Source organism: Crinia signifera, chromosome 5, assembly GCF_055691185.1.
Source record: "Crinia signifera chromosome 5, ASM5569118v1, whole genome shotgun sequence".
Taxonomy (NCBI): Eukaryota; Metazoa; Chordata; class Amphibia; order Anura; family Myobatrachidae; genus Crinia; species Crinia signifera.
This window is the reverse complement of record NC_139221.1, coordinates 119349276-119362723: the sequence shown is the minus strand read 5'-3', so window position 1 is coordinate 119362723 and position 13448 is coordinate 119349276. Positions and strand designations below refer to the sequence as shown.

The 13448-nt window shown below is 40.6% G+C and overlaps 1 protein-coding gene across 5 annotated transcripts in view; it reads left to right on the top strand.

The window, feature by feature from the left end:
• Positions 1-13448, top strand: part of SYCP2L (synaptonemal complex protein 2 like) — a 176545-nt gene that overhangs the window by 79608 nt on the left and 83489 nt on the right. For all 5 annotated transcript variants that reach the window (XM_083187927.1, XM_083187926.1, XM_083187924.1 and 2 more), the window contains 2 exons: positions 10760-10820; positions 12237-12349. In XM_083187927.1, the coding sequence (XP_083044053.1) occupies positions 10760-10820; positions 12237-12349 (174 nt within the window). The remainder of the gene's footprint in view (positions 1-10759; positions 10821-12236; positions 12350-13448) is intronic.

Sequence of the window (13448 nt, the reverse complement as noted above, 5' to 3'; positions counted from 1 at the left end):
CCATACAATCTAAGGACTAATCATACCATAATCACATCACATGCCATTACACACACACAATCCGAGCATCAAACTAACAACACTTGTTACATCCGATTATCTGGATACTCTAGCCAGTCAATATACTTTAAAAGCCTTTCCGCAACCACACTTGGACACACAGTGGCTAGTTTAAATATCCAGACACATAGCAAACAAAAGGAAGCTATCCTTGCATACAAAAGATCCAGGACCTAGGCCTTTGCTTTGCCACATGGCAGCAGCAGGCTTAGGCCTCACTTTGTCCACATGTAAAGTACACGGCTATATCTACCAATTTAAGCATGTCTATCCTTATTCTGCCAACCGCTGCTATACGTAGCCACCGTGAAACACATCATACTACTCATACAATGAAATACAACATTCCTGGCTATGTATTATTGAAGCTAGAATACATCTTTCCTATATCTCACACGTAGCTCTCTACATCATATTTTCTCCTAAACATCCAGTCCATTAATCATATCCTAGTCCTGGCGCACAATTCAGTTTGATGATACATATTTACTTATCACGTCCAAATCCATATGTAATGGAAGGAACCTCCCGGCGTGGCCAGACCCATCCTCTCTGCGTCGAGTTCGAACAGCAACTGAGCTGAGTGCTTTTCTCTTGCTTTCAAGAGAACTCTCGGGGGAGGGGAGAATCTATTCATTCACCTGGTATCACTAGCCTATAGACACGCCCCTTTGTTTGCTGTATCCTGTATGGTTCACTGGTGTTTGGGAATGTTAATGACTTCATCTCTAATGCTGGTTTTCTTATGACTACTCTAATGTGAACTTATAATTTGTTATAACATGTGAGTGCAACATGATATAGAATTCTAATAACTGTCATCTGACAGCTATTATAATTCTGATCATTTAGAGACTAAGCATGGCATTATGGGATAATATGTGTAACTTGATATGCAATATTTCCTGGCTTATGGGATAAAAATTATTTATCTATGACTATATTAATGTTATTGGCATGGTTATAATTATAATTATGGAAATTATATGCTGGGAAAAATTAGGCATTGACAGTCGTCCCTTTGACAGTATATAAAACTGTCACATTAAAATTAATAATGCATAATTTCCGCATTAATTTTCATAATTCATAAAATTTCAATATTTTTCATAAAAATATTTTTCATTGATAAAAAAAGATTTTTAAAGGGTGGAACTTATGTGTATGTGTAGAAAGAAGGGGATGTATCATTTTTGCGCAATGTCTTAATCCTAGATTAATAATAAATGGGGGAGTGCATTTACTTAACGCCGGCATGTCCAGACCATGACCTCACAATAGTTGTAGGGCCACAGCCCAGACACACACGACTGAATGATACATTTGGGTAATGTATGTGTAGTCTATGTGGGTGTAGTGTTCCTGCATAGGTGTTGTGTTACCTACCGCAGGATGTACAGGGGTGAACAACCTTCATATGTCCTACAAAGGATGCTGGGAAAACATTGATGAACAATCATAACAAACAATTTAACAGAGTATTATAAAGATTTCCTGAAAGAGTGGAGAACAGTCATTTCTCCTTGGGCAGTAGGGGATTAAAAACCTGAATAGGGTCCCAGGACAAAAACCTTCTACGCCCTTTGGGTCATTCCTAGTGTCTCTTGACATTTAAAACTAAGGTCTAAAAAGTCTCTAGTGGGTCTTCTGCTCATCACGACGTGGGGTCGTCTAGGGGTCATCATTCTCTTGGTCGGCTTGTGTATTTCGTCGGCTCTGGGGGCTTTCTAGCAGGGTTCCTGTCCAGTCATCTGTCGGTATCCAAGTCATCATCTCGAGGACCATCATCTGTCTACGGCTGGGCTCGTCTCTCCTTCTCCATTGCATCTGTAGGAAAAAGAAGTATCAATATCTTTGGATTTCTACCTTTTTTTCCCTACCATTCTTGGTGTATTGTATTCCATCCGAACCACTTGTAGACTTCCGATAGTTCTGTCGTCGACTTGTTTCCCTGCAGAGACATAAACAGAAAGAACTTCCCAAGCGTTAAAAGTATCCCGCCTCCCACATCTGTGAAGCTTCTACACTCTAGAGTGCTATAGTTTAACCCTCGCCTTACTGTCTTTTGACACTAGGTGGCGCTCTAATTTATTTAAGGGTATTTCTACCCTGTACTACTAAACTTCTTTCAATTTAACCTCTATACCACTCCATATATTACAAATACAGTTGTCTGAGCCAAATAATCTTTGTTCTTCTTCGGAAAAATGTGACTAGAGGAAGTCTGAGATATTCAGCTTCAATATTCGATCTCTCATTTCCCTTGTCCAATCACTAGGGACTATCAGTTACTTGACATCTGGACCTAACACTATCAATATCTTGAGATTTTTAAATCTCATTAAAAAAAACACTAATATATATCTCGTTGTCTAGGGGATGAAACTTTTCAAAATGTTTGGTCCATACGCTCTCCATGCAATTAGGAGCAACAGGGGTTTCCAAATCCAATGCGTCACATTTGACCGGGTCCAATCACAGCTCTTTCCGGCTTACTAAACAACACAAAGAAAAACAAATCGTTAGACACCTTACATGACATATGTCTGATTCTGAGAACCATCAAAACAAACAATCACAATCAAACAAACAAACAAACAAAAGAGAGTACGTATAGACTAACTTCCATTTCTCCTTACTTGATTCCTAAGAACCTGGACTGACAATTACATCACATACAAGTCACCACTAGGTGGCTATTAACTTTTAACCACTTCCCGATATCTATGTGTTTACATACATATGTGTCATGGGAACTATATGTCATGTAATGAACAAGCATGTTTCAAAAACAAATTTCCCAATACGTCGTTACCCTGGTACCAAGGGCGGATTGTATGCAGTACTCCTTTGAATAGAACATGTTATCTTGTTCTCTACCTTTCCTTGTGTTCTATACCTGTATTTCTTACCATAGTCTAAACCTTCATGTGTTCGCTGTAATCTTATGTTCTACGTTTAAATCTTTAATCTACTTGTTAAAAAGGGGAGAAAGAAAGTTTAGGAGTCTTGTTAGCTACTGTTCTTCATTTGTGTGATATCTCTGCTTCTCTATACCTACAGCAGTTATTAACCTGGGGATGTAATTAACTTCAAATACAATTTGGCATTCTCAATTTATCTTGTTACCTTAATACTTATTACCTGAGTCAGTGTGAAACCAGTATACCTACTTCTCCAGTTGTGTCAATTTGGCGTTAACTGTACCGTCTCTTACCACTTGGGAAAAACAGCATCCTCTCTGGCTGTTTGACTCCGCCTTACATTTGACTTTTCTCGTCTCGGAGTTGACAGCGGTCTGGAATATTACGTCAACACTTACTAATCCTTAACAAGGAGTTGACACAGGGTATAGGTTAGTCAGTTTCGCAATTTCAACAGACACTTTAGAATAACTGGTCCCATTATATACGAATGGGGGGGGGGTGTTGCTATTCCGCTTTAACAGTCCAATTGCATCTGTACCATCACTTTTCCTATTGCCATTTTCCTATACCACAGTTTTAAACAATCACTATGCCTTTTCTTACCTCGCGTTGATGAGAGCAGACATATTTTTCAATTCTTATTGTGTAATTCATCTGGTTCGAAGCTATCAACACTGGGAAATTCTAACTTGCTGCCTTGTGTATTCATTTCCATTTCTTTTGGTAAACAACTGCTCGTTCACCGTGCACACAGCACATAATAAAAGCCGCCGATCCTTTTGGTCGGCTTGCTTCCTCCCTATCTGACACGTTATCACAGCGTGACCCGTTATTACCCATAATTACAGGAATAAACGTTCACAGCTAGTAGATACCGGTGGGTTATTTAAGTTGAGAGCTCCCCAACCACTCACTTCTCCACACAGTGGCACTATTCCGCAATCAAGCGTGAAGCCCACAATGCGAGGTAATGTACTCAATCACCAAGTCTTTCAACTAGCAGCGAACTTCTAGTCAACTTGCAAGGTGCGGCCTAATTTTTCCAGGGTACAACAAACTTGTTTTCCTGTACCCCCAAAAATCGGATTTTCTAAAGTAGCTAATCGGATCACTGGGTTCCGATGTATCTTCTTGTACCCTCCTAGTGGATCAAAATAGGTAGTTCCACTGGAGGGGCAGTTCCTATGGGCACGTCGCCACGTGCACCCTGTCCTAACTGGACTGTCCTACACTGGACTACACTGCGCATGAGTCGTGCCGTCACACACCCGTTCGCCTCAGTTATGTTTCACACTGGGCGCTATACACCTTATGGTCTTATGCTTAAACTTGAAATATTTCTGTACAGAAAATCTTCCCTGGCTGGTAGCTTTTCTACTGGATGTCACGCGAGTGTTCCCTTGACTATCAATGGGAATTTAATCAATACTATTTGAATTTCTTGAATTTTGAACAATAATAAAAGAATCCTGTTTGTAACTCAACAGGAGTCTTACTCAATTTATGAATTGTAATTATCACTCAATTAAGTATCACTACCCATCCTTGGGCATTTACCTGTACAGCGTACCTAGGCCATCACACGCGCCAGCACATGTGTCCATCACGCAAACAGTGTCTCTATGAGCGGCAGACGTTGACACCCATGTGTCCGAGTCCCGCCTTCTTTTGCATACTTATGTGGGTGTACACAATGCCACTTGGCGTTGTGTCCCACAGTAACTTAATTATTCAAGAAATCCAAACAATACACTCTTTCTATAACATTTGTGGTTAGCAAGGATATGGCACTATGAATTTAACACCTCTTACAATACTGTAAATATCTCACATTCACAGGGGAAAAACAAATGCAATTTTTCTCTTAACACGTACAAACAAACTCCACACAGTACAATACCTCTTACAGTTTTTCTGCACCTATGCATTTGGGGTAACAGATCACAACAGAAAAAAAAGAAATATTCTGTCTATTGAGCCTATTCAAAACTACAGTTGCTGCTGGGAGAGAAAGCAAATGAATCAATCCTATTCAAATTCCCCCTTTCCAAGTGAAGTTGCTTTGTCTAAGTTTCAAGGTTAAATCTATTGTCTCAACACCTTAATTTACATCTAAATACCCTCTGGCTGGCCCTTTTAAAGTTAACAAATTTTTCTTTGCTGTGTTATATGCTTAGGGGAAATCTGTCTTTTAGCCTGGAATAAAAAGAGAAAATGTTATTTATCATATTTGGTAATAATTAATTTCAATTTCAAATTTAATACTTTAGAGTAACATTCACTTTTCATACTGCTTGGAATTTGTTAGCTTAACTGTAAATTTACCTGATTTTCCCTCGACTGGTATTTTATCTCTCTCTACTTTTATCTTTCTAAAGTTAAAATACTTATGACTCAATCCTATCAATTATGGGAATGAAAAGTTTACCATTAAACACTCTTAGCACTGTACACTTTAACACTGGCAATGCTTTCTACCTTGCCTACTATTCTCATTACCATATGTTGAAAGGTATACTAAAATAAAATAAATTTATTTAGTAGAAATAGCATTTTTACCCAGAGTTCTTTGCAACATACAACTATACAATGGCTTTCTCAGGTTGAGATGGTCTGCAGTAAAATACCTGCAATTTATGGCTATACATTATTCCCTTATAATCCGCTTCTGCGGCAATTATAAAAGATGTGCATTTATTTAAAATTTGCACTGCTTATAAAACAATTCAAATTTAAAAAAAAAAACAATTCAACCTGAAACAGCCCTTGCCAATCCTATCTGACTATTATTTAAAAGATAAACATCAAAAGGAGATACCATCACATGAGAGAAAACAAATTATTATAACATATATACTTATAGAATTGCATCTTGATATTTAAATATAAATAAATGTTTTTCCTTTTGTCCCAAAGTTCAAATTAGAGCTTTGTAATACTACAGATCCAACACAGGCCCCTAACCGGCAGTAATATGGAAACACACAAAACGCACCAGAAAAAAATAAAAAAAAACTTTTTCTTCTTTTCTGGCAGATGATCCCACACCTGCCGATATTCGCAAACCTGCGCATATCCGCACATCGTCAAATGCTTAATCCCGAGGACTGAGGCCCCATCTAAGGAAGTCCATTTATTTATATATGCAAAGTCTATCTAATTTATTTATGTCGCACGCAATCAATAAGAGAATGTCCAGATTTATAATCAATGAATATTATTTATAAGTGTAACCAGATGAAACTGTATCATGGATAATAAATATAACAATACAGGTATTATACTTACTAACGATTATTGCTCCAGCATCCTTAAATAAAGCTAATCTCAGTGATGTATATATATGAATGTGAATACAGAGCTGGGGGGGGCGTGGCTATGAGGCAGTCGCCATTTTATAATAACTAATTGTCGGCCATCTTAGCCAGAACACATGTTGGTCTGCCGCATGGCATTCCGCCATCTTAGATTCCTCCACATGGCACACACAAGAACCTTAACACTCTACAGGCTCAAACAGCTGCCTGGCAATCACACATAAACTGCTTGTACATTCATATATTCTGCCCACAACATTTACTTAATATTACCTCTAACCTGCATCATGCGATACTCACAATCCTGAATAAAACTTGCACATTCATCAAACACACACTAACCCTGCAGCATACACAATTTGAATATCATTTAAGCTACAATGTACTTCTGTACAGAACACTTAAATGGCACCATACAATCTAAGGACTAATCATACCATAATCACATCACATGCCATTACACACACACAATCCGAGCATCAAACTAACAACACTTGTTACATCCGATTATCGGGATACTCTAGCTAGTCAATATACTTTAAAAGCCTTTCCGCAACCACACTTGGACACACAGTGGCTAGTTTAAATATCCAGACACATAGCAAACAAAAGGAAGCTATTTACACTCCTTGCATACAAAAGATCCAGGACCTAGGCCTTTGCTTTGCCACATGGCAGCAGCAGGCTTAGGCCTCACTTTGTCCACATGTAAACGTACACGGCTATATCTACCAATTTAAGCATGTCTATCCTTATTCTACCAACCGCTGCTATACGTAGCCACCGTGAAACACATCATACTACTCATACAATGAAATACAACATTCCTGGCTATGTATTATTGAAGCTAGAATACATCTTTCCTATATCTCACACGTAGCTCTCTACATCATATTTTCTCCTAAACATCCAGTCCATTAATCATATCCTAGTCCTGGCGCACAATTCAGTTTGATGATACATATTTACTTATCACGTCCAAATCCATATGTAATGGAAGGAACCTCCCGGCGTGGCCAGACCCATCCTCTCTGCGTCGAGTTCGAACAGCAACTGAGCTGAGTGCTTTTCTCTTGCTTTCAAGAGAACTCTCGGGGGAGGGGAGAATCTATTCATTCACCTGGTATCACTAGCCTATAGACACGCCCCTTTGTTTGCTGTATCCTGTACGGTTCACTGGTGTTTGGGAATGTTAATGACTTCATCTCTAATGCTGGTTTTCTTATGACTACTCTAATGTGAACTTATAATTTGTTATAACATGTGAGTGCAACATGATATAGAATTCTAATAACTGTCATCTGACAGCTATTATAATTCTGATCATTTAGAGACTAAGCATGGCATTATGGGATAATATGTGTAACTTGATATGCAATATTTCCTGGCTTATGGGATAAAAATTATTTATCTATGACTATATTAATGTTATTGGCATGGTTATAATTATAATTATGGAAATTATATGCTGGGAAAAATTAGGCATTGACAGTAGCGCAGCAAGCCACCGAGCCCGAAGCGTGGCGAGCGCACGCGGATTACTTTACATGTATTCTGCGGGGCTCGCTGCGCTCTCTACGCTATATAGACTTTGCATATATAAATAAATGGACTTCCTTACTCGCCACACTATATAAAATCAACTCCATGCGTAGTTGGATAGTGGGGGTATGAAATCGCCCATGGGTGACTATACAATTAAAAATCTGGTCTTTACAATGAAAAATCGCATTGCATGAATTGTATGCCACTATATTGCATGCAATGCGATGCAATACAATGAAAAAATCGGGCGCCCAGATATTACACAAGTACCACTTTTTTTATTGATTCATGTGATCATTGTGTATTTTACCTGTCTTATGGGGCATGCCTAAAAGATAATGTGTTTGTTTCTATGACCATAAAATAAATTGTTTACTGTATGAAGGTCATAATTTGTTCTGTTACAGCAGTGCTTCCTATATTGGTAGAAAAAAGGGGGTTTCCTCTGTCTGTGCCATATACGAATAGGAGGTTCACAATTTCCTTTAATAGGAAGCTGTAGCTGTGCCAGAATCACCTCTTCATTATTGAACAAATTATCAGCACCTGTTATTGCATGTTTTAAGGAGCCCATACACACTCCGTTCTGGGTGTCCGTTCTGTACTTTTAAAGTACACATCGTATCGCATTGCATGCCTTTTGCATGCGATGCGATACGATGTAAAGCTAGTACAAAAAGTATGTGCAGCACATACTTTTTGTACTGTACTATGAGATGCCGCGGGAGCGCGCATCTCATAGTACAGAACGGACGGAGCAGGAACGGAGCGTGTATGGGCTCCTTTAGGCCTCAAGTTCTGTACTTTTTAAACTTAGTTTTTTTCCCTTTCATCCATAGGGGATGCTGGAGTTTAGTTAATTATGTGTAGAGGGGAGGATCACCAGAGCTGGACACTTTAAATTTTAATGTGCGTGACTTGCTCCTCTCACTCTATGCCCCTCCACAAGACCAGTTTTAGAAATGCACCCGGAAAGCTCCAGAGTTTGAATTATCATTTTCTTTGTTTTCTTTATTTCCTTTTTTTTTTTTTTTTACCAGTCACTCAGTCAACAGTTTGTCCCTGCCAGCCTGCATCATGGGAGCTGCCGTGGGTACCCTGTCTTACTGCGGTGTTTGGAGGCAGCGTCCCCGGCTGCAGGGACATCTGTCCCTGGGTGCCTCACATCCAGCAATGTGCTGCTGAGATGGAGCCCCGCAGCCTGCCACCTCCGGCAGCATGGCTGATGAATCCGCATAGTGTGTATAGCCCGGGTCCCTGGTTAGCTGGGCACCCAGGTCAATTGGCAGCTTTTCTATGATTGCAAAAAAAGGTTATTCTGACCTTGTGCTCACAAACCTATAAAGAGCTGCTGGTCTCCTAAAAGAAAGGTTGACACCCAACCTTATAATACATGTAATAAAAAAATTATTATTAAAGGTGACCAGCACTGAAGGTGATGGTAACGGTAGATGAATCCTTCTGAAGTGATGCAGTGTCCCTTTACATTTTAAGAAGACCTCCACACTTGATATCACCTCTATTGGGTAGAAATAAAACTTACATTCTAGTTCTATCAGGTGTGCATATAAGGGTATCTTTGTCAAGTGACTTCTGAATATATGAGTAATAGCAAAGCACCTACATTTGAAATTTATCTTGCATTCCCATAAAGGTGTCTTTTTAACTGGACAGTATTCAGCAGCTTGTATAAAGGTTTTTTTAATCCAAAAAGGGGGAATCCAAACAATAAAAAAAAAAACAGGATAAAAGTTGTGAACATCACATACAATCTTATAAAATGTGCTGCGGGAGTGACGGAGGGATCCACTGCCAGAGACCGTTCCCACTGACCATCGGTGGGGCGTGCTGCAGACACGACAAGGCTGAAGTAAGAGAATAGGCATCACTGAATGCAGGCGTCTCTGTCCTCCTTCAATGAATGCAGCTCCAATCGGATGTGATATTGGCCGATATATCGGCCAATATATCAGATGTGATATCGGCCGATATATCGGATGTGATATCGGCCGATATATCAATGCGATCTGAACCTATTTTTGACCTGTCCAGAAGGATTTTATATAGTGTGGAGAGCACAGTAATCTGCGTCCGTTCGCGGGGCTCACTACGCTCGTCACGCTTCGGGCTCGGTGGCTCGCTGCGCTCTCCACACTATATAAAATGAACTCCATACGTAGTAGATAGTGGGGTTATGTACAGGTCAGAAATCTGTTCCTATCAGACACCGGCTTAGCTGTGGCATACATAAACAAGGGGGATACGGTCATTAGGTCGACATGGGTGTTGGTCGACACAAGCATTAGGTCGACATGGGGTTTTTCACAGTCAAACTTGCAGGGGAGGAGAGGGTCCACCTTGGGAGCAGAAGTACGGCGGCAGATGACTCCATTGTCTCCCAGAGTTACGCCTCTGCCCATGGTACTAAACTTCAGCGTCCTCTATAGAATCAGAGAAAGGGATTTATTGGTGAATACCAAAATCCTGTTTTGGGCTAGTAGCTTCAATAGCTCCATGAAAAGAGCTATTGGTTGACAGGAAAGTGCACTCTTATTATATAACAAAGCAAGTTTTTAGTGTTACGTTCTGGACTGGAATGCCCTATATTCTCCCATTTCTGAAAGCTGCTTTGCTAAAAATGTATTGTTTGGTTAAGCCAAGCGAATAATGTGCTGTTAGTTTCCAAACAAATAGCCTCTAAATTCACTGTTGCATGGTATTGTTAAGTGAGGTATAGAAAGGATATACAGTATGCCATTATATGTTAATGTATATGCATGGACAATATTGAAAATATATGCTATGTTTTCTAGAATTTACATGCAGATAGTAACTCTATTTACTACAGATTTACAGTATGATCTTTGCAAACAGGCTTTTCTTATACATTCTTTCTATACTATGTACTAGGTTTCCAATATGCAGAATGACAATGTAAGACAAGTAACTTCTCCTGTCGCAACGAGTACTGGTAAGACAGGGTTTATAGTGCAGCATGTTAAGATGAAAGTGCCATTTATAGTATTATCAGGCCTGTACATGCATACTTAAATGTAAAGCAAAGAACTCATTGTGCAACTACTGGGCCACTTTATCAATAATCATGTGGTCAGCTTGTTGTGTACTGATTGTTTTGGGAAAGTGTAGAGAAAACCCTTGGGCAGAAATGCTCGCCTTCGATTTTCCGATCAGTTGGCCCGGACAGAAAATATCTGTCAAACGGTCCCTATAATGGGCATTCTTCATATACTGTACTTCCTATACTGTTTACCTCATCTCATTAAACAGACAGGTCTAGGGCAGCCCCTCTTCGCCACACATCACTGGCTACCACATCTATAATAATCGCATATGCCCTAACATATGCAATTATTATCGCAAAGGACAACTCTTGGGTTAAGAGCTGCCCTTTGTGATGCAGCCGGCAACGTGGCAGCATGTCTCTGGCAGCTCCCCCCTCCTCTGTTGACCACTGTGCCCGGCTGCTTGCTGCCGGCTCCTCCTCCCTGCACCGGGAAGAGGAATTACGGGGTTAGGGAGGAGGAGGTCACTGGTCCAATCTGCACAGCAGGTGGTTGCCCGGACATAGGTGGAGGGGGGTGCAAAGGAGGGGATACAAGAAGACCTGGACTTTATGGATCATATGTTCTTTCAGCCCAGCCAAACCAATTGATGAGGTTAACAAGCACAATCCATACACCAAGGTGTGAAGGGGATACAAGGAGACCTGGACTTTACTTTATTTTCATGTATATCGACTCCAATTGAGAGGAAACAGAGGGAATTTGTATGAAATATTTTGTATTTGTGTACCCCCATTCATTCTGGTGGAACATCATAAATACAATTTTTGTTTAAAATATATTTTTAAATCTGCCTATAAAATGCGATTGATAAAAATCTTACATCCCTGATATAGTACTTGTAATGAAAACCTTAGGATAGCCCCTCCTGCTGTGTTGTGTAAACACATTGATTCATTAATATGGCCTTAAATAGTATTGTAAATGTATTTGTATTTATAGCAAATTTACATAGTGCCAATTGTTACTACTTGTGTCTTTATTATGTATTATGGCAACTGGACATCTATGTTTCAACACAGAAGAACACCCATTGTTCTAATAGAACAATTTGTGTGCTACTAATGAATGTGTGTAGTACAAATAAACAGTGGTCAGGGGGGGGGACATCCCCGGCTGTGATATGCTGCTAGGGGAGGAGGAGCAGCACGGAGGCCATATTTTGTATAATCTAAATTAATTTGGACTTGAGCCTTCAAGATAGTCTCCCAAGAGTTTATAGACTTCACTTAATTTTTCAAACTTTTAAAACAATGTATTTACTTTATTTGACCACAGATCATTGTTCTATTTTGTTTTGCCAGTGAAAGATATGAGTGCATCACCCCAGCAGAGGAAAATAAATCAGCCAAGCCTAAATAAAAATGCTGAATCTTCTGACATAGTAACTGTTCCGGAAGAATATTATTCAGCTGCTGTGAGTTCACATTTGCTTATTACATTTGTTGATTTTTTTTTTCCATTAGTATGTTATACACCTGCTAAGGAGTTGCTGTTATACCCCATTCACACCAGAAATGCAGGGACAAACCCGGGAATTCAGTTCCCGGGACAAGCAGGGACATTCCCGGGTTTGGACCCATTCACACCAAAAATGTCCCTGCATTTTCTGGTGTGAGAAGGGGGCTGGAAGGAGGCCGGCAGGAGGTGGGGAGGAGGCGGGCAGGCGGCGGGATGGCGGCGGAGGTGGGGAGAATACTCCGTGCAGGCCAGGGATCCACACAGGCGGCGTCGCAAATGATGGCACAGGCTGCGGATGAAGATGACGCAGCTCTCCGGCGTCCTCACTGCCGCCGGAGAACTGCGTCATCATCATCCACCGGCTGTCCCATCATTTGCGCCCACCGCCTGCGTGGATTCCCGTCCAGACAGCACACCGAGGACACGGCAACCCGGGTAAGTATAACCTGTACCTTTCACACCAGCCAGGTCCCCTGGTTGAACCCGGGAACAACCCTGGTACCTAGCCGGGTTGAAATTTGCCCGGGATTTTGTCCCGGGAACCTTTCACACCAGCGCTAGTACCAGGTTGTTCCCGGACTCAATCCGGGAATTTAGGCTGGTGTGAATGGGGTATAAGAGGTATGGGGCATGGATTATCAGGTCACCAACATTATGGTCGACATTGAACAAGTCAAATTTTTGGGGCACGGTGCCTTGCTACACTCGGCACACTATTTTATACTCCCACCGCACCCTAGTGGATGGTAGGGCATTAAATACCACCTGTTTGCACATATTTGCTCAATAAACAGTAAAAAAAAAAAAAAACATGTCGACCTAATGACCCTGTCAACATTCCTGCATGTTGACTTTAAGCCATGTCGACCTAAATACATGTCGACCATCATGCTGGTGACCCAAGGACCGTATCCCAGTAATCCGTGGCATAGCCAAAAGCTTAACGCACCCAAACACTTAGGCGAAGTATCACATGCAGAGATGCATGCGGTACCTCAATGATTTTCCGGTGGCTAGTTAAATCGTATGCATTCCTTTTGTACTTGATGTTCCAT